This window comes from Trachurus japonicus, chromosome 4 (assembly GCF_045865225.1).
Source record: "Trachurus japonicus isolate A0001 chromosome 4, Traja_1.0".
NCBI lineage: Eukaryota > Metazoa > Chordata > Actinopteri > Carangiformes > Carangidae > Trachurus > Trachurus japonicus.
The window spans coordinates 32,335,640-32,358,530 of NC_140910.1; the positions used below are offsets into that span (position 1 = coordinate 32,335,640).

General features: G+C 41.7%; 1 protein-coding gene across 2 annotated transcripts; it reads left to right on the plus strand.

Annotated features, from left to right (window-relative positions):
* The first annotated feature begins 1,463 nt into the window (after nucleotides 1-1,463).
* misp (mitotic spindle positioning) lies at nucleotides 1,464-17,521 on the plus strand. 2 transcript variants are annotated; one of them, XM_085775205.1, is made up of 6 exons: nucleotides 1,464-1,603; nucleotides 1,887-2,097; nucleotides 10,650-12,804; nucleotides 14,839-15,080; nucleotides 15,620-15,658; nucleotides 17,179-17,521. In XM_085775205.1, exons 2-6 carry the CDS (start codon nucleotides 2,038-2,040, stop codon nucleotides 17,281-17,283), a joined length of 2,601 nt encoding a protein of 866 aa, XP_085631331.1. In that variant the 5' UTR covers nucleotides 1,464-1,603; nucleotides 1,887-2,037; the 3' UTR covers nucleotides 17,284-17,521. The 2 variants fall into 2 exon arrangements, with proteins under 2 accessions (XP_085631331.1, XP_085631332.1); XM_085775206.1 differs by lacking the exons at nucleotides 1,464-1,603; nucleotides 1,887-2,097 and adding an exon at nucleotides 6,518-6,552.
* The last annotated feature ends 5,370 nt before the right edge of the window (nucleotides 17,522-22,891 follow it).

The following is a 22,891-nucleotide window of genomic DNA, read 5'->3' on the forward strand; positions in this document are numbered from 1 at the left end:
ACCTTGACAATTATTACACACTGGACCTTTAATTCTTGGTCTGAAACCGGTCAAAGTGAACGGCGCCTACGTTTTGAATGTTAGCCGTTCTTTAGCTCAGCTATTAAGCTTCAGCTGTGCATCAATTAGCAGTTAAACAAACGTGATAATTATTGATTGATGGTCCTGTTGGTCAGGTAACCCCGCCCCCAGCCCCTGGTGTAATAGAGAGCCTAAGTGGAAGCAGGAAGTAACGTCGCCATGGGACCTCAACTCGGAAAAAGTCTCCATGTAAGTGAACGGGAGTCAAAGTTTTATTTTGTGATCCGATTGAATTGTGCCATGAGAAAAAAATATGTCCTCTACCTGTTTAAAACATCACGTTTCATCAGAGAAATCAGCAGTTTGTTGTAAAACTATTGTAGAATAAAATTCTGAAGAATGCCAGCTTGGTGGAAAAGAAGGTATGAAACATCCTGATCCAGCTCCTGATGACACCATCGCTGTCACTGCACCTTCATTGAACTGCTTCTTCCTGTTGTTTGTGGAGATGAAGTCGTTAATGGAGTCAAAGGGAGTCATTAAATTGATGGTGGATCATTATTGTGACAGCTATTGATCACTGGTGACCTCATTGTTTCCTGTGGTCACGGCTTCACAATAAAAGCAAAATGTTTTTATTCTTATATATATAGCCTATATAAAATAAAAAATATAAATAGTTATAAAGAATCTCCAAGACACTCTCTTTTTTTAAGGCTTGTACATGAGTTTTAAAAGGTTAACATGGCCACGGGCTTGGAATAAAGGCGTTTTAACTTTTAAAAGCGAGTGACTTGGAGATTCTTTTTATTATATAATAGTTCCATCCAAAGAGCACCTCTAGGAAACTACTTCTGAGTCTGGGACGCGCTCCTTCACAGACATGTTGTTAAAAAATATAAATAATTTAGAATATTAAATAATAAATGAGGAAAAAGAAGAAAAAAGAAGCTGAAAGATCAAGATGAAGAACTTTAGATAACTGGATCAAAGACACAAACAAGATCAATTATCATCAATGGGAAACGTCAGCGCTCATCTCTCTTTTTGTTTTTAATCTGTTCTGTCTGGGATGTCCCGGCAGCAGCAGACTTTCTGTTACCGTCGTCATGGCGACCGGCTGAGTGAAGGTCAGTCGGTGTCGCCTCCTGCAGGAAACAACAACAAACTGACAGACTGAGAGTGTGTGTGTTCATGTGTGTGTGTGTGTGTGTGTGTGTTCATGTGTTCATGTGTGTGTGTGTGTGTGTGTGTGTGTGTGTGTGTGTGTGTGTGTGTGTGTGTGTGTGTGTGTGTGTGTGTGTGTTCATGTGTGTGTGTGTGTGTGTGTGTGTGTGCGTGTGTGTGTTGCTGAGCAGAGGAATATTTCAGGAATGCTGCTGACCAACAGAAACACACACACACCCCCCACACAATGAGTGACCACACCCACCACACACACACACACACACACATGAACACACACACACACACACACACACACATACACACACATGAACACACACACACACACACACACACACACACACACACAGACTCCCAGTCCCAGTGGATCGGTCCTCCATCAGAGTTGAACCGGCAGGTGAGTCCACGTCCTCTTCCTTCTTCCTTTACTCTGTGTTTCTTACCTGTGTGACATCATCGTGACATCATTATGACATCATTATGACATCTCCAATCAGCTGATCGTATTAGTCCATAATATAAATGTGTTGTTGTGATAAATAAAGTTGTGTAAAGTGAGCGAGTGGCCCCGCCCACCTCCAGTAGCCGTTCACATGAGATGAGATGACTGTACTGGTCGATTTGCAGTGCTGTTTCCACGGTAACGGCAGTAAACAGCAAGTTGTTTTCTCGCCTCTCAGGCTTGATGGTGATTGGTTCCTGCTGGCTGAGGGTCTGACATCATCAACATCATCATTAACATCATCTCCATCTTCGTCATCATCGTCATCGTCCAGACCAGAACCAGTAGGAACCAGTCGGGTCCGGCTGGGACAGGCCGAGGTCATCAGGATGTTCAGGTACACGCCGCCGTGGCAGGTTCTCTGTCACAGTCTGGACCAGGAGACCAAGGTGAGACAGACACACAACACACAAACAGACACACAAACAAGCAAAACAAACACACAAACAAACACACAACAGATTCAAAATTCAAGATTCAAGATCAAGAGTGTTTATTATCATTTGCACATCTTTGTTGTCCACATCACAAATGTCGGCATAAGAGATATAAAACTAAGTATAAAAATAGAAAGACAATGAAGAGCAACAATAATATAATATAATATAATATAATAATAATGATAATAATAATAATGCAAAAAAAAACAACTAAAAAACTAAATTACACTAATACACTGCAAAAACTCAAAATCTTACCAAGAATATTTGTCTTATTTCCAGTCATAATGTAATTTCTAGTCAAATCTCATCTCTATCTGTAATTTCCCAGCTTGGGATCAATAAAGTCTATCTATCTATCTATCTATCTATCTATCGATCTATCTATCTATCTATCTATCTATCTATCTATCTATCTATCTATCTATCTATCTATCTATCTATCTGTCTGTCTGTCTGTCTGTCTGTCTGTCTTTCTATCTATCTATCTATCTATCTATCTATCTATCTATCTATCTGTCTATCTGTCTGTCTGTCTGTCTGTCTGTCTGTCTGTCTGTCTGTCTGTCTGTCTGTCTGTCTGTCTATCTATCTATCTATCTATCTATCTATCTATCTATCTATCTATCTATCTATCTATCTATCTATCTATCTGTCTGTCTGTCTGTCTGTCTGTCTGTCTGTCTGTCTGTCTGTCTGTCTGTCTGTCTGTCTGTCTGTCTGTCTGTCTGTCTGTCTGTCTGTCTGTCTGTCTATCTATCTATGTATCTATCTATCTATCTATCTATCTGTCTGTCTGTCTGTCTGTCTGTCTGTCTGTCTGTCTGTCTGTCTGTCTGTCTGTCTGTCTGTCTGTCTGTCTATCTATCTATGTATCTATCTGTCTGTCTGTCTGTCTGTCTGTCTGTCTGTCTGTCTGTCTGTCTTTCTATCTATCTATCTATCTATCTATCTATCTATCTATCTATCTATCTATCTATCTATCTATCTATCTATCTATCTATCTATCTATCTATCTATCTATCTATCTATCTATCTATCTATCTATCTATACTTACAGTAAAATAACACTCATCACATAAAAAGTTGCTTGTTTTTAGACACCTTTAAGTAATAAGTAGAAAAATCTGATAGTTGAGCAAGTTTTTCTTTCTTATTACAAGCACAAAAAACTTGCTTTCAGTGGCAGATTTTTCTACTTATTTCAAGTAAAAAATTTGACAACAATAATGCAACTCCTGAATGAAAGGAGGCTGAAAGAAGCAAACTTTTGTTGTCTCCCCCTTTTTTCAAGAAATCCTTTCTCAAAATAGATAATATAGTCTGTGCCCAAGCAAAGAAGAAAAGGAAGAAGCAGAAGAACAATAAAAGTAGCATAAAATAAGTTACTGTAAGTAATGGCTGCTGACCAGACATCTACTCATCATCCTGTAGGTCTGAAACAAGTCGCCATGCAACATTTATAATATATTATCTGTGAACTTTTCTTACAGTTTTTCTCAATCGCTTTGGTGCTTTTCTCACATCACTCTTAACATTTGCACAACAGTTAGTGCATTTCTCAGAACAATTATTTCAAACTGCAAAACCTAGTGGATGACCTGCAAAAGCGCGTCACTTGCTCAAAATGGATTGTCCATCCCCCAAAAGCAAGTACTCATGTCAATGAAACTGTCAATGTCGTCAAAATGAGAAATCCTGACACCATCGTTTATGAACAAGATGGTCAAATGGCTTTGTCATGTTTTCATTAGGACACTTTATTCTCTAAGTGTTTTCCAATACAAAAAGTGATGATACTACCTGAAAATGCTCAAGACAGCACTATACACTATTGTACAGCCATGTGAAAACTACAGTAAAGTTACACATTACTGTATTTAGTGGAGATACTGAATATGTATGTTTCACATTTCTACTACACTCTTTGCAATTCTGATTTGTTCACAGCATTGTGCAAAGGAAAAATACACTACAGTCATCTACAACAAACATAAGAAACACTCTTTGGATACAACTTTACGTAAACAATGTTGCAGTACATATAGTAACTGAACCTACAGAGTACTGTAAATCATTCCTGCACATCCAGACGTTCCAGTCACATTTTCATCTACATCACTCTGTCAATTGTAGCGATGGAAACAGATTCAATATTCCCAAAGATACAGTAATGTCATCCTTACATTGTATCTCTTTCAACCTTATGCCATTGTTTGTAATCACCATTGCACAAATGTCTTGTTCTTGTAGCAGAGTAAAAAGGGCTCAGTCTCTTCCACCTCTGTGAGGTTGTCTTGTGATCCTATGTGATGCAGAGTAAAATTGCAGTAATGTACAGTACATGTACTGCATCAACCATTATTACTGTAGTGTACAATGCTGTAAAAGTGCTTCCTACTTGTAAAATGCTGTAGTACAGTACTGTAGAGATGGGACATCTTTACTGTGGTTGCTGTAATACATTACAATACAGTAAATCTGTTCTCTAGTGAAGCTGTAAGTCTAAATGTAAATGTAAAAAGTTCTTGTCCCACTGTATCTTACAGTAATGCCTGACACAATGACAGCAGTGCAGATTGTTTAGTGCTGAATTACTGTCCAATACCATACAGACCTGTTGTTCCTTACTCTAAATGTTTGAATAATTGAATTCACAGTGCTTCTCCCAACATTTAAAATTAGTTTGACAGATTTTGAAAACTAGTTCAACAATTTTGTATGTAATGACTCAAGCAATGAAATGAGGACTATTAGTTTTATAGGGAAAGACTATTCAGCGTTCAGAAGTATAGTTCATTTTGACTGACATGACATAAACAAATGATAATGTTGTAAAACAGCAGAGAATTGTATGAGAGCAACTGATACATGTCCAAAAGCATTTGCAATTTGTTCAGAGGAAGGAGAAACTGCTGCTATGATGTGGACAAATGACTACATGTTGTGGAGGTTGAACTAATAGTTATGAGAACTTTCATTCTGATCTGAGAATAGCACCAAAGCGACTGAGAAAAACTGTAAACTATATACATACTGAGCCACTTTTATACAATGCAGTCATACATTACCCATAAATATATATACATACAGATATATACCAACATAGTAGTACACTGCAAAATATTTGTCTTATTTCTTGTCCAAATGTCTAATTTCTGGTCAAAACTAATCTCTTTCCACTTAAAATAAGACTCATCACCTAAAAATCAACTTGTTTTTAGATCATTTCACTTGTTTCAAACAAATTTTCACTTGAAATAAGTAGAAAAATCTGCCAGTGAAAGCAAGTTTTTTGTGCTTGTAATAAGAAAGAAAAACTTGCTCCACTATCAGATTATTTCAAGTGAAAATATGCTTGAAAGAAGTAAAAAGTGTCTAAAAACAAGCTGCTTTTTAATGTGATGAGTCTTATTTTAGGTATAATGAGATTTGTTTTGACTAGAAATGACATTTTGACTAGAAATAAGACAAATATTCTTGCTAAGATTTTGAGTTTTTGCAGTGTAGAGAGTGTATTGTATGTGCAATATGCATGCAACAATAATAAATAATGTGAAAACTGAAGGTGCTGTTACATGAAGTAGGTGTGATTACGGATTCTCAAACAGACGACGCTGGGCTGAGTCAGCTGACTTCCTGTGGTGCGACCAGCAGGGGGCAGCAGCCGACAAACTCAACCACAAGTCACATCTGAGTCTGAGAAAGGTGAAAGTCAAAGGCCAGAAGGTCAGAGAGAGTCTGTCTGGGAGAAGATCCACAATTTATAAAGTTAGCTGCACAATATGTAACTAACACTCTGCCATGAGACTATAGAGAAACACATGGATGCTGATCACAACCATTAGCCTATTGCTATGATATAATATTGTTGTTTTTCATTTCTTTATTTCATGTATTATTATTATTATCATCATCATTTAATATGAACTGTATATATATATTTCATTATAACAACTATAACAACTGTCTAATGACACCCAATCTGTGTTTAAGAGAGAAAGAGACAACACTTCATCAGCACACACACATGCATAGGGTATAGCTACAGTATAAATGTATTTTATTTTATTTTATTTGTATATATTAGATTCTGTGAGCTGTATTTGTTTTGTTTCATAGATTCTTGATGCTTTGGCAACATATAGTTCTCCTAACATTCATGCCAATAAAGCAAAATTTAATTGAGAGAGAGGTAGAGAGAGAGAGTGTGTGTGTGTGTGTGTGTGTGTGTGTGTGTGTGTGTGTGTGTGTGTGTGTGTGTGTGTGTGTGTGTGTGTGTGTGTGTGTGTGTGTAGTGGGCGGGGCCTGTGTGACAGTGGGCGTGGCCTCTGATGAAACGATGACAAGACAAGTGAACTTTGTCAGTTGTTATTCAGGCCGCTCACAGGAAGCTGATCTGAGGTGAGAGAGAAATCTTTTATCCTAAATATCGTTAATTAAAACAAACAAAACGTTAAAAAAAAAAAGAAAGAAAAAAAAGAAAGAAAATCTATAACGTGTAGAAACTTTAACTTCAACAACATTTAACAGAATTCTTTATTCTGTAAAGCTCAAACTGCTGCAAACAGCTAAACACACACGCGTTAATGAGTGAACGGCTCTACACCGTCCGACCGTCGTCTCCATGACGATGATGATAATGAATCAGATGAGTTTTATTTTAGACGTAGATGAGTTCGACTTCTACTGAGTTCTACTGTTTGTGGTGCAGAGGGTAAAAGTTAATGACCTCTGACCTCCGACGGTCAGTCAGTCAGTTAGTTTTCTTATTAAAACTGTGGGAACTGAAAGTTTTGTCTATACCAACGTGTATATGTGTGTGTGTGTGTGTGTGTGTGTTTATCAGACAGACAGACTGACTGCAGCTTATCACTCTGACACAGACTCAAGTAAAACCTAGAGACACGTGACATGTCCACACCTACACTCTGTGTGTGTGTGTGTGTGTAACAGAAAGAGAATATAAAGTTATCTTGAGACGCAGAAAATGATCTGACAATTTAAAAAATAGTGGACGATGGTTTCAATTAGTTTTTTTAGCTTCGCTTCATATTTTATTATTACACATGTGGGCAATAACTAACTTAAAGGGACAGTTCACCCCTGAGAAACTCAATAAATGGTCCCCTGACACTCCAGATACTTGCGTGAAATGTTTGACTGAGAAAGGTACTTTAATTCATTGTGTATGGGAATGTCCTAAACTGGTAACTTTTTGGAAAATGGTTGTTCACACTCTAAGTAAAATTACAGGTATTCAGGTACCCTGTGTAGCAAAACTTTGTATTTTAGGCATATACTCAGATTGCTTTTCTGTTAACTCGAAGTGTAAGACTCTGATCAACTTTGGCCTCCTGCAGGCCAGGAGGATGGTTGCTTTGTCTTGGAGAGACACTGAAATATCATCTACACAATCTTGGATTAGAGAGATGGCAACGTATGTTACACTAGAAAAACTATCTTATGTAATCAGGGGTAAAGTACAAGAATTTGAAGAAGTGTGGGCGCCCTTAATGGACTTTCTCAAGCAACAATAGATTATATTTATCTGTAGAGCTATTCTGTGTGACAATTTTATTTTATTTTATCTTATTCTATTTTATTTATTATTGTTATTATTTTATGTATGTATGTATGTTTGTGTGTGTGTTTATCTTTTCTGTATGTTTGTGTATGCAGCGAGGTTCACCTGCATCACATTGTGCAACTTGTGTGGCATATGTCAATGTGCTTTGTATGTTCTTATTGAAAATTAATAAAAACATTGTTCAAAAAAAAAAAGGGACAGTTCAACATTTAGTCAGATCCACCTCTCACCATAATCCCTATAGTCATGTTCCGGTAAATGTCCCGTAAACAGCAGCAGGACCGGCTGATCCAGGAGGCTTTTATTTTGAAGGGTCAATTATATATTATAGTCTAGTCGTTTAATCGATAAACTGATCGATTGTTGCTTCAGAGGAACCTGAGTCAAACAGTGAGGTGAGCTGTCGTTAGCTGCATATTAAAAACATGCCTATTAAAGGCATTAGTGTTAATGTAATAACTGTTCTGTGACTTACATTTGTAATATTCCTTTAAGAAATTCTATTATTTACATCAGTGTCTAAATTACTAATAAAAAACAGAGGCAACTTAAAGGGATAGTTCAACATTTAGTCAGATCCTCCTCTCCCCATAACCCCTATAGTCATAGCAGTAGGTTCATCATCACCTTTAATTATCGGTGCATGTTGTTTTGAGATCGGCGGGGCAGAGACGTGAGCTGCTCAGTTAACACAATGGAGGGGAACGGTACAGGTCAACCTGTCCCTCATCATCAAACTCATCAAATACACAATCCAACAACTCCACAATGCTTTGGTGGACAAGTTGTGACCTGCACATTCACCACGCTATGAGATTATCATATATTATTATGGGTGAGGGATCCCTCCTCTGTTGCTCACCCTGAGGTTTCTCCAATTTTTCCCTGTTAAAAGGGTTTTCCATGGAGTTTTTCCTTAGTGGATGTGAGGGTCTAAGGACAGAGGATATTGTTATGATGCCATGTAAAGCCCTTTGAGACAAACTGCTGGTAAAAACGGGCTATACAAATGAAATTGCCTTGCCTTGCTGTATAGTATAATTATGTAACATTACGGCACATGAAGCAAATACTCTGAACTACTTGCGCTTTTGAAATCCCTCCGCCCAGCAGGAGAATTTGACAGAATGTTGAACTATCCCTTTAACACGTTGATGTAGCAGTTGGCTATTTAATGAAGTAAATAATTGATTAACACAGTAGTTGATTAGTGTATAGATGGATAAAGTGGTTCTGCACTCAGACTTGGACCTTCAGTTCTTCAGGTTTATGACTCTGTCCTCAGAGTCTGAACCTTCGACCTCGTTCACCTCGTTATATCATCGTATTAAAAAGTCCTTTAGTTGTTGATTAATTAATCTGACACATCAAACAACTTAATTTACTGCGTCCAGTAAAGAGACAAGACATGTACAGGTGAGTGTTTCACCTGTACAGTCACCCGTCTTCACCTGTTTATGGCGCCGTAATCGTCAATTCAGATCATTCCGATCAACTTTATTGATGTTATCTACGGTCCAGCTGCACCACGACCGTCTGTGATCAGCACATTTGTAACTATAGAAAACAGCTGACAAACGACAACGCACTGCGATCTGATCTGAGAGACTCTGATCCCACTCTGGTGCTTTGAAAAATGTTCAGGAGTCGATTCTCTGAAGCTGTAACTGATGCTGCTGTTTCCGTAGTAACCAACCCATTGCCTCCATAGTAACAGATTTGTGAAGCCCAACCTTTCTCCTCTTGTATTATATTATTTCCACAGAAACCTACAGTACCTGTCCTGTCTGGCTTCACTGTCTGTAACTGACTTGTTTCAATAGTTTAATAGTTTAATTGTTTTATTTGTATCCCCATTTGCTGCAGCAAACTTGCACTGCACAAACTAATGTGCAGTACATCACAACAGAAGATTAAAAGCAAATTTAAAGAGAAGCATTGAGAATAGGGAAACAAAAAACAAACAAAAAAAGAATATACAGTATATATATACACATAATAAAATTAAAATAAATAAAAATGCTTCAAAATCTTACAAATTAATACATTCTGCATCATTCTATTTTATAATTTCATTCTCTTTATATTTAATATCCATTGTTTTAATAATCTATATGTATTACTTAGTAGTTAATATTCCTTGCTGAATCATAATGTAATTCATTTATTAATAATAATTCCATAACTTCTATATATATCCATTTAAAGGGATAGTTCACCCAAAATTCAAATTTCACTCATTATCTACTCACCCTCATGTCGACTAAGAGCTGTGAGAATTTTCAGAGTCCTCCGTGCCTTCTCTGAGTTACGGTCCCTTTTGTATTGAAGCCCCGACATGAGAAATTGTTCCGCCGGTCAGAGGCAAAGCACTGAACTGAGACACTGGGAGCTTCTGCTACAAACAAGCTTAAAATATAGACTTATTTAATTTTTTTCGGAACAATTTGTCATGTCGGGGCTTCAATACAAGAGGGACATTACAGACGAGCAGTATGGAGGTATTTGGATGTTTTTTGGTGTGTCTTTTTGGACGAAGAAAGTAGAAAGAAAGGTATCCATTCACAACCATTATATGGACAAATACTGCTGCGCGGACCCCTCCGTAACTCAGAGAAGGCACGGAGGACTCACTGAAATTTGAATTGTGGGTGAACTATCCCTTTAAGAGATGTGTTTTCACTAACAATTTGAATTCTCTTATGCTAATAGTTTGTTCAAAGTGCTCGGGGAGTAGGTGTCAAGCTAGCATACATGGCTCTGTACATCACCGTTCTTTTACTGTAGTTTGTCTTTATTTTTGGCTTTGAAAACTCTGAACTAGTTTTTTGTGTAGAACTTGTGGGGTTTTTGGATACGGAAACATTTAGTCGTTAGTACATTTAGTAACCGTTCCCTCCTGTTGTTTCAGAGACTCTCAGCGATTGATCGTCGCGATGTTCTGCCATCGACTTCTGTTCGCCATCTTCCTCCATTAGAGCCTCCATCTCCTGTAGCTCCACCTGCAGCTCCACGTGTAGCTCCACCTGCAGAAACACCTGTAGCTCCACCTGCAGAAACACCTGTAGAAACATCTGTAGCTCCGCCTGCAGCCATGGACAGCGTCCCGAGGCGGTGGGTGCTGAAACCCTTGTCCCCGATGCTACAACAGTCAGATCTGCGGTCGATTGCCGGCCCCCCGCAAACCGACGACGACGTCTTCCTCAGCTCGGACGACATCTCCGTCACGCGTAGCCACTCGTCCGTGGTCATCTCCTCCGAGCAGAGCGGCGGCGGCTCCCCGGACGTGGTGGTCCAGGCTCGGCAAGTCGCTGTGATGCAGGGCCGAGGCGGCGGCGACGGCGGCGGTGAATGGCGTTTCAGCGGCACCAGCAGCGCCAGCAGCAGCAGCAACAGCCCCCGTAGCCCCCGTAGCCCCCGCAGCAGCACCTCGGGGTCGCACTGCGGCTTCTACTCCTTCGTGGAGGATCCGACGAGTCCCGAGGCCGAACAGAACGAAGCGTGGATGGTGTCGCCACAGCGGCAGGCTCAGCTGGCCACGCTGAAGGAGGAGCAAGGCTTCTTCAAACTGCAAACCTACAGCAGCAGCAAGAAGCCGGGGAGTCTGTTCGTAGAGGAGGAAGAGTCGCAGTACGAAGCGGACGAGAGTGAGAGGAACCACGGGACCAAAGTGGTCGGGGAAGAGGAGGAGAAGCAGCTTCGCAAGGACATCATTCGCAACCAAGCACCCAAGAAGAACCTAATGCTGAAAGATGAGCTCAGTGCTCTGCAGGATCTGGATCTGAGCCGGTCTACAAACAAACTGATCGACGGCTTCAGCGTGAGCTACAGTCCCGTCGGTCCGAGACCAGAACCGCCTCGCCCCGCCGAACCCGGGACCATCGACAGCGAGCAGATCAACTTCAGCGCCGCCCGGCAGCAGTTCCTGAAGATGGAGCAGGACCAGCTGATGGCGATCCTCAGCCCTCTCCGGTCGTCAAAAACACAACTCAACTCCTCCTCGTCTCTGCAGCAGCAAGATCCCGACTCATCGGACGTGGTCTCATCGAGGTGGATGGAAACATTCGAGGAAACGAGCGCGTTTAAACCGTCGGGAGAAGAGGAGGATGAGGCCGATTTCCACAGGGTGGTGATGGTGTCCCAGACGGAGGGGACTCTGAGCAGACAGAGCAGCGTGTTCACCGACGTGGACTCGGAGGAGCTGGCTGTGGAGGTGAGCAGCAGCAGCAGCAGCAGCGACGATGATGAAAGCCTGACCACCGACTACCCCACACAGCAGCAGGAGGAGAAGAACAAGAGCACGTACGACTACGAGACCCCGATCGAACGGGAGATCCGGTTAGCTCAGGAGCGCGAGGAGAACTTGCGCCTATCCCGAGGCCTGAGACACAGCGTCAGCCGGGAGATGGTCGAGATCAAAACCAATATATTGCTGACACCGACCAAAACCAAACCGAAGAGCCGGGTGAGCTTCGTCGTCCAGCGAGAGCTCCAGAAGGAGAACCAGAAGAGCTGGGAGGAAGAAGCTCAAGCTCAGATCCCGGGAGCACACGGCGAAGATCGTCCACAGCAGCTCGAGGTTGTGAAGTCCGACCAACAAGATGATGAAGATAGGAGGAGGGAAGAGGAAAGACATCAGACATCAGAGTCTGGAGACACCACAGACTTCCTCTCTCCATGCTGTCCACATCGACACCCTGAAGACGCTCCGTTGCCGATCGCTCCGCTCAGCTCAGGAGTGCAGGACTCGAGAGGTTTCCTCCAAGATCGAATGAGTTCCTCTTCTCCTCCCTCGACCTCGACCTCGACCTCGACCTCGACCTCGACATCAACGTCGCTCCAGTCATGGAGGGAAAACCTGGAATCTACCGGCCTCCAATCCAGAGAAAAGGGCGCTCCGGACTTCATCGAGAAGGAGATCGAGGAGTCTCTGAGACGGGAGCAGGAGCTGAAGGAGATGAGGGAGTCGAGGGAGAAAACCACCCCGAGGGTCTTCTCTCCGACTCCTCTGGTGGAGCAGGCGAACAAGATGGCCGTCAGTCAGTTCTACCCACCTACAAATACAGGTATGTATACAGTAGTCCTTGTCAAGTCTGGATTACCCATCTGGGCAATTGCTACTCAGGACCCCATACTTCAGCAGCGTTTGTGGTTGTCTCACCTGGTTTCTGTCCGTCCTGGGTGAGGGATCCCTCCTCTGTTGCTCACCCTGAGGTTTCTCCAATTTTTCCCTGTTAAAAGGGTTTTCCATGGAGTTTTTCCTCAGTGGATGTGAGGGTCTAAGGACAGAGGATGTTGTTGTGATGCCATGTGAAGCCCTTTGAGACAAACTGTTGGTAAAAACGGGCTATACAAATAAAACTGCCTTGCCTCGCCTTGCCTTGCCTGGTTTCGGGAAAAGCAAGGGTTTTTATACGCACATCAGGCTGTCTTGAGGTGCAGGGCAATAAAAAATGTCATAGAAAAAAAGAGAGGGTATGCCCGCACACTCTGGTAGTCATAGCACCTGAAGAAGTCCATACAGTCGAAAACGTTTGTGTGCAATTAAAGTCACTGTGATATCCTACTACCAGAGTGTGCGGGCATACCCTTTCTTTTTTTCTAAGTCTCACCTGGTTAACCTGAAATTCAGAGTGAAACCACTGTGCCTGCTGGCCGGGAAAAAGGTTTGACAGTTTTTAAATCAACGGGATAAGCTGAGCACACTAAATCTCATCAACATTAAGTCACTTCACATCAACATTAAGTCACTTCACAACCTTTGACATCAATAAAACCAGGCAGCAGCTGTGATGATTCTCTGCAGTAACTCTTTTAAATCTCTGCTGGTTGATCTGAACCTATACGGCAGCCTGGAAAGATGAACTGAAACCTAAACAGACTCCGGTGTTAAATCACATTATTATAACTGAGACAATGAGTAACCGAGGACGACCAAAGTCCAGCAACTTTCGTGAGGCAGAAGAGTCTGACTGATGATTAACTGGAAGGTTTCGGCTGTAGACAGGACGCTGCTGAAGTGAATGACAATAATTATAGTCATTAAAATTGAAAGTTCAAGTTCAAGTTTGTAATTCTCTGCGTCATTTCTGGTTTCTACTGACAGAGGCTATCACCTGTATTCACCTGGTTCTCATTGGTCCTACGGGACAAATCTGAGGGAACAGCTCCACCTGCTGAACCAATCACTAATCCTAAAATACAATGTTTAAAACCCTCCTGTCGTCCTTCTGGGTCAAATTGACCCAATCTGTTCCCTTCCTCCATCCTTCCTCCTTCTTTCCACAATCCTTTTTCCTTTCCTTCCTTCCCTTTGTCCTCATTTCTTCTTCCTTCCTCTTTTGATCCAATTGACCTGATCTGTTCCCTCCTTCCATCTTTCCTTCCATCCTTCTTTCCTTTCTCCCTTCCTTTTTGTTCCTCCCATGAACGAATCTGTTCCCTCCCTCCCTCCATCTTTCTTTCCTTCCTTTTTCCCTCCCTTCCTTCTTTCCCTTCGTCCTTACTTCTTCCTTCCCAATTAACCCAATCTGTTCCCTCCCTCCTTCTATCTTTCCTTCCTTTTCCCCTTCCTCTTTCCTCCCATCTTTCCCTTTGTTCTTCCTTCTTTCCCTTCGTCCTTCCTTCCTTCCTTCCTTCTTTCCTTCCCTTCGTCCTTCCTTCCTTCCTTCTTTCTTTTCTTCCTTCCTTCCCTTCGTCCTTCCTTCTTTCCTTCCTTCCTTCCCTTCGTCCTTCCTTCCTTCGTCCTTCCTTCCTTCCTTCTTTCTTTCCTTCCTTCCTTCCCTTCGTCCTTCCTTCCTTCTTTCTTTTCTTCCTTCCTTCCCTTCGTCCTTCCTTCCTTCCTTCTTTCTTTTCTTCCTTCCTTCCCTTCGTCCTTCCTTCTTCCCTTCGTCCTTCCTTCCTTCGTCCTTCCTTCCTTCTTTCTTTCCTTCCTTCCTTCCTTCCTTGACCCAGGAGGACAACAGGAGGGTTAAGTAGCTGTTCCCAGTCAGAGATCAATGCTTCAGTCCAACCGACATCACAACATTCGGTTCACTTATGACGTCATGAAGTCACAGTCAGACGATCACTAACGTGTCGTCTTTCCTGTTGTGTTTCAGAGAAGCCGGTCGGTCTCTCCTCGTCCTCTCCTCGCCCCTTTTTCCGCCTGCCCTCCCTCTCCTTCATCACCGCTCAGCCTTGGACCACCTCACCTCCCGCGGCCGCCGCCACCAGCTCCTCGTCCTCCTCCTCCTCGCCCACACCTACACGGTCGGCCCCGCCGCCCGTCAGAGGCCTCACAGAAACGCTGCTGCAGGATTTTGAGGAAAGGCGAATCAAACAGAAGCTGGACGAGAGCGCGGTGAGTCAGTATAGGGCTTTTATTTTTAAAAGGTTGTGAATAAAGTTTACCCAAACACAACGTTTTTTTTGTTCAGTTGTTGACTCTCCTGTCAATCATACCTTCCAAATTAAACCACCATATTAAAGCAGAAGTAAGCGGTCTGGTGGTTTTGGCTAACTTCCTGTCAGCCGATGGAGTTAGCAGCCCCCGCCCTCGTCATGGATCTATTGGTCCTCGTCCCTACGTCACCACATTCAGGCGCATCCCTTGGCTGCACACACAGAGAGGACTGCCCCTTTATGCCGTTCTCTCTCCTCATTGGATAAAGGTTGTAGGATACAAGGAAAGTTTTCTCCTCGGCTTACAGCAGAGCAGAGTGACTGACAGACCCGTGTTTCAGACCAAACACTCTATAGAAGTGATTGCTGTCGGAAGATATAACTATTTAAGACTTATATTAACACAAACATTCCGCTTACTTCTGCTTTAAGTGGCTGAGTAGAGAAAGACCATTGGTGGAAGCATTTCAAACTGAATGTTTTTGTTTTCTGTTTCAGTATGCAGGGATTCAGCCGATTGACGACATAAACAATGAGGTAAGAACCTGTGGTGGATGGACACTATTAGTCAAGAAATTGTTCCAACAAAACTCATTTTAAAATCACAAACTTTTCATTTGACATGTTGGACACCAGATGAAACACTTCAGTTACATGCTGTCATTCCGACATCCCACCACTCCGACATACCGCTATTCCAACATGCCATTGTCCCACCATTCCGACAAGGCTTTCAATATAAGGAAATGTGCGTTACTCCTACTTGTCTGGACTCTCTCTATCTATCAGGCCTGTCCAGCCTCTATCTGGTCTTTTTACTAAACTTAACCAACTCCTTTCACACCATTTAAGGAATTGTCGGAAAGGCAAGACGTTTAAAAAAAAGAAAAAAATACCGTCATTCCGACCATAGGAGGCAAGAATTGTCGGAATGATGGGACATTTGATAGAAAATTAAGTGTTGCCATTTAGACAATTAAAGACCTATGTCGGACTGGTGGGATGTCGGAATGGTGGTTGCCCCCCAAATACATAGCCTACCTGTTTTTAGCCTTCATGCTAAGTGAATGTGACTGCTCCCAGCCTGCTATGGTTCCCCTTGGTTCTGGGCGTCAAGTTAGTTTCCAGTCTTTAAGGCGAGTCCCGCCATGATGTTTAGCTAAGATCGTGGTTTCCACTTGTAATGCTAAGCTGAGATAGAGTTGTTTCCAATCTTGCCGCTAAGCTAAACTAACTATTTTCAGGCTTTCGCTGAACCAAAGTAGCTACACTGCAAAAACTCAAAATCTTTCCAAGAACATTTGTCTTATTTCTTGTCAAAATGTCTAATTTCTAGTCAAAACTAATCTCTTTCCAAGACTCATCACCTATACTTGTTTTTACATCATTTTCACTTGTTTCAAACAAATTTTCACTTGAAATAAGTAGAAAAATCTGCGAGTAAAAGGATGTTTTTTGTGCTTGTAATAAGAAAGATAAACTTGCTCCACTGTCAGATTTTGCTACTTATTTTAAGTGAAAATAGGCTTGAAATAAATAAAATTGTCTTAAAAACAAGCTACTTTTTTATGTGATGAGTCTTATTTTAGGTATAATGAGATTTGTTTTGACTAGAAATGACATTTTGACTAGAAATAAGACAAATATTCTTGGTAAGATCTTGAGTTTTTGCAGTGTATTTCTAGTCTTATTGTTAAACTTGCTTCTAGTCTTTCTTCTACAGCTAGCTGGTTTCCTCTGTTTCCAAGCAACAAGCTAATCTAAGATAGCGGTTTTCAGCCATGATGCTAAGATAAGGTAGTGGTTGCCAATTGTGATGCTAAATTAAGATAGCTGTTTTCAAACTTGTGCTAAACCAAAGTAGCTATTTCTACTCTTATTGCTGAGCTAAACTTGCTTAGCTGGTTTCCCCTGTTTCCAAACAATAAGCTAAGCTGAGCTAGCATTTTCCGATCTCATCTCAATACCTACTGTCTCTTTCTCGTTTAGTCTCCTTGTCTTCGTATTCCCGACTCTTTGTCTCCTTGTCTTTTATTTTTGTCTCTTTGTTTTTTCAGGTGGTTGAGTCAACTCGAGTGGTTCGACATAAAAACCAGAGAGCGATGCGCTGGGAGGCTGGAGCGTTTGCTAACCTGGAGAACCAGCAAGACCACCAGGGCTAGATCCAGGACCAGGACCAGGGCCAGGACCAGGACCAGGACCAGGACCAGGACCAGGACCAGGACCAGGACCTGCAGGAGGACTTTAAATGGTTTTAAACTGGAATAATAATGCTCCAGCAGAAAAAGGTTTTGACGCCTCGCTCTTCTCCTCGTCCAATCAGCTGCTGAGCTCCACAGAGACAAACAATGTGATTAATGTAGAAGAGATTTAAATAAAGTGAAACTGAGTGAAGCAGAACAGTGGTCATGTGACGTGAAGTTTTCATCATCAAAAGGTAGAGAATGAGTAATGGGTTATGTAGCCTACAGGTAATAACACAGGCAATAACAGGTAGGGATTGACAGGTAATAAAAGATAGAATGACAGGTTATAATATAGGTAGGTACAGGTAATAACACAGGTAGGTAATGTCAGGTAATAATAACATACAGTGACAGGTAGAGAATGGTAATAACATAGGTAGTAAGAGGTAACAGGTAGAGAATGACAGTTTATGTAGTGACAGGCAGGTAGAGAGTAGTTATAACATAGGTAGTAAGTTAAGTTAAAGTTAAAGTTAAAGATACTTTATTAATCCTTTGCAGGAAATTACAATGTTACCAGCAGCGGAAGACAACACAAGACCACAAACATGCATCATGCACAAAAATACACAATAACAACAATAGGCTATTGCACAACCCGTTACAAACTTATGTCACTGAATAAGAGCAGCAAAGTCTGAAATGCGATTTAAAAAGAAGTAAAAGTAGCCAGGTCTAAAATAAGATTTTAAAAAGGAGGGAGAGACACTGTCACATGATTACAGATATTAAGAGAAGCAAAATGGCATATGCACATGATTACTGTGAGTTAAAAAGCCTAATGGCAGCTGGTAAAAAAGACTTGAGGTTCCTCTCAGTTCTACATTTCAGAGGGATTAGCCTGTTGCTGTGTGAGCTCAGTCTGAATGCCTCAAGGGCATGGAGTGGGTGCCTGTCGTTGTTCAGGATGGAGTTTAGTTTCCTCAACATCCTCATGTTTGCAACCTGCTCCGCGAATGGTTTTGGTGGTAATAACAAGTAGAATTTGACAGGTAATAACAGGCAGAGATTGACAGGTAATGTCAGGTTATAACACATGTTGTGACGGGTAGAGAATGGTAATAACATAGGTCGTAAGAGGTAGAGCGCTGGAAAAGAGAGTAACGACAGCAATGGTCCAATGGAAGCGCCTCCTGATGGAGGAATGTGGGTTTTGCAAAAGCGCCCAAGAACTGACAACTCTGCATTGTTGGTGAATGAGCAAGTGTGGTATTTTCAATAATTTAAGGACATTTATAGATCACCCACGTTAATAGCATCATTGAGGATCCTTTACAGATAAACATTAACATTAGGCGAGTAAAAAAAAAAAAAAAAAAAAAAAGTTGTCTACATAAATGTTTCAATCTACATTTTGTAATAAACAAATTATAATTTGATATGACCAAGACACCTAAAAACAAAAACACGGCCGTTTTCATCAATTTACAAGCAGGTGGGCAACACACATACATTGGAGTGAATGGGTTTTCTGGGCGCTTTTGCAACACCCATATCCTGCCACTAGGGGCGCAAAACCCTTATTACCACGGGAGTCAATGGTGGTGTCGTTACTCTCTTTTCCAGTGCTCTAGTAAGAGGTAAAAACAAGTAGAGATTGACAGGTTTTAACACAGGTAGTAACAGGTAGAGATAACCAGGTAATAACAAGTAATGACAAAGAAACAGGAAGTAACAAGTGGAAAATGACACGTAACAATGGGTCATAACAAAGGTAATGGCAGGTAATAACAGAGGAATCTGTTGTCATCCAGTCAGATCATTTCACCACAAGACACTCACTATGAATACTGATCCTTCAAAATAAAAGGCTCACAGCACACACACACACACACACACACACACACACACACACACACACACACACACACACACACACACACACACGTGCAGCAGGCTATTAAAGTGATAGATTACCATGCACACACACTCACACACAATCTCTTTCTCTCTCACACACACACACACACTCGCTCTCTCATTTTCTCTCTTTGGTCGCTGTTGCCGTAGCAACACGGTGGCTGCTGAATCGCCTCCAGGAAATAAAGAAAAAAGAGGGAGGGGGTGGATGTATGTGTGTGTGTGTGTGTGTGTGTGTGTGTGTGTGTGTGTGTGTTTGGTGTTAGTCTGTCTTTGTCTGTCCTTGTGAGGACATTTAGTCTGTGTGTGTGTGTGTCTGCAGTGAAGCTGTGTGGCCACTAGGTGGACGATTTAACGATCATCTGTGAGGTTTCAAGTTTCACCGACCGTACGAAACACCGGACCGAACCGGTCCAAACCTGACTGAACCGGACCGGAGTTCTGGTGTAATCATGTTCAATAAAGTTTCTATGAACTGTAGAAAAAAACAAATGTGTGACAGCAAAGCCAGTGAGTGAGTGGGTGACTGAGTGTGTGTGTGTGTGTGTGTGTGTTTGAGCTCTTATCTTAGCATCAGCCATCAACTCTGTTGCCATGGAAACTGAACAATGAGCCTGGAGGTGCAGTAGCTACGTGGAGCTGTGGAGCTGTGGAGCTGCTCATCCTCTGCAGTCCTGGTTGGTTCTCCTTCACATCCAGAGAGTCTGGTCCACAACAGAGGTTTGAAAAAACAAACACATAAACCAAGCCAAGAGGAAAATCTCCTGCAGTCCACCGGTCCCTGAACATCTCACGGGTCCTTGAATCTCTCAGCAGCAGCACTAATTGGTCACTGAAACCGGACGGACGCCCTGCAGGATGAAGACCTCCAAGGAAGCTGAGACACATGTGAGGCTTTTAAACTGAAGGACCGGATAGGAAGTGAAAGTGAGTAAGAGTAAGACAACATCTAAATAACAGATACATCATCTAATAATCTAATCTCATGTATAATCCTATTGCTCTAAACATAAGCATCAAAAACTGATGCATTAATAAAACTTGAAGGGATAGTTCAACATTTTGGCAAATTGGCCCATTGCCATAATCCCTATAGTTTCAGGAGTAGGTTCGTTACCTTTAATTGTCGGTGCAAGCTGTGTTTAGAACGGCGGAGCAGAGCCGTGAGCTGCTCAGAGCTACGCTACGGAGGCTCATGGGATTTCTTAGTTTCCCTCATCAAACTCATCAAATACACAATCCAACAACTCCACAACGCTCTGGTGGACAAGTTGTGAGCTGCACATTCACCACGCTATGAGATAATAACACAACGTTACCAGACAGAGTTGTTTTAGAGGGAAATACAGAGACTGTTGATGAAAAACTGTCCCTGAAGGCAACGCGCATCAGCGGTTTTGCATGAATTTCCCTCTAAAACAACTCTGCCTGGTAACGTTGTGTTATTATCTCATAGCGTGGTGAATGTGCAGCTCACAACTTGTCCACCAGAGCGTTGTGGAGTTGTTGGATTGTGTATTTGATGAGTTTGATGAGGGAAACCAAGAAATCCCATGAGCCTCCGTAGCGTAGCTCTGAGCAGCTCACGGCTCTGCTCCGCCGTTCTAAAAACAGCTTGCACCGACAATTAAAGGTAACGAACCTACTGCTATGACTATAGGGATTATGGCAATGGGCCAATTTGCCAAAAATCTTGAACTATCCCTTTAACTTCTAATAATAACAGGAGATCACATGTCAGTGAATCCGCCTTCAAAATAAAACACATAAACAGTGATCAAGAACCAGGTTTAATGGACTTTGATCCACAGATCATGCAGCATCTGTTTGACACATTTTCTTCATCTTTATAGCAGCAGTTTTTTTTTTTTTTATATTTTCACATTTTACAGAATCGTCGTGTTTTTACATTCAAAGGAAACTTCAGAGCTGAGAATAAAAAAACAGGACGTTTTGGTTTTGAAATCAAAACACATGCAACAACACGGACACGTTAACACCAGGAAGACTCATCAGAATCTCACACAGAGACACTCTGTGATTCACAACCACACACGCACACACACACACGCACGCACACACACACTGTCAGAGCTGTAACATTCAAAAACATTACAACTTTATCAACGCCCTCGCTCATTAAACAGTTAATAACCAGTTATTAACTAGTAAATGTTAATAACCAGCTAACAATCATAACAATCGTTTTTAAATCATTTACTCATGAGCAATTCATAACACAACTAGTTAATAACTACTTACCAACAGTTAATAACCTTTAATAACAGTTGGTAACTAGTTAATAACCAGGTAACAATCAAGTGATCCGCAATTAATGATCAATTACCTACTGTAACTGGATAACATGTTCATGACAGTTAATAACTACATAATAACCAGTGAATAACAGTTCATGACCAGTAAATGAACAGTTAATAACTATTTAATGATGACCAATTCCAAACAGTCAACAACCAGTTATTAATAGTTAATAACCAGTGAATAACTAGTTAATGACTGTTAATAACCCGTTAATACCCATTAACGACCAACAGTTCATTGCAATTAATATCCATTTAATAACAGCTAATAATTAATTACCGGTAATAACCAGTTAATAACCTGTTCCCATGAGGTTCACACTGACGAGGTTTGTCTTCACACTAATCACAGAGTGCGTCTGTAACTCCGAACACCATTAGTTATATAAATATTTAATTTCTTATGAGTCCGTTCTTTATGAATACTCAACATTCACACACGACACTCAGAACAGGCCAACCGACCAGGCCGAAACGGACCAATCAGAGAGCAGCACACTAACAAGCCAACATGCTGAGAATCACTATAGCAACCAAACCATTATTACAACAGAAAGGCAACAACACACACCCGTCCAGGTTAATGTACAATCAGTGTAAGACCTCCACATAGTATGGCTGCTGTGCAGTAACGTTACCACGACGACCACGACCACAGCGTCCTCCATAATGGCGGCCGTGGAGCTCGTGCAAGTCGTTGTGGTCGGTGACGGTCTGTGGTTGTGTGAGCGAGCGCCGCAGAGGAAACAGGAGCTTCACTGCAGGTTTCAGGTTGGTTGCAAGTTTGTGCTTAAGGAATGAATGAATGAATCTTTAAAATCGTCTTCTGTGCTCTTCGACTCCAGATTATTCGAGAGGGACCGGTGTGCAGGGACAAGGGTGCCGCCATTAGCTCAGCTCATTCACACCGGAAGTCACGACCGGAAGTTGCTTTTCTTCGTGTATATTATTTCTATGTTATTCTAAGAACCCCCCCTCTCTCTGGCCTGTCTAGCCTCTACCTGCTCTTTTTACTAAACTTAACCAACTCCTTTCTTCATTGCCTAAACCCAACCAAAGCACCCACCAAAGACATTTCTTTTTTCTTTCTCTCTCCTGGTCTGCTGTCAGCAGGAGCGGCGCTAGCCATTAGCCGTTAGCCGTTAGCAGCGTTTTTTAATAACTCAATAACTTAATAAATGATCCATGCAAAAAAATATTTAGTTAGCTCAATCATGTTGTAACTAAGATATCCGCTGGAAAACAATATTTTATCATGGACCATTTGAGTTATTTTTTTTATCTACATAGAAATGATACACACGAAGAAGAGCAAATTCCGGTCGTGACTTCCGGTATGGATC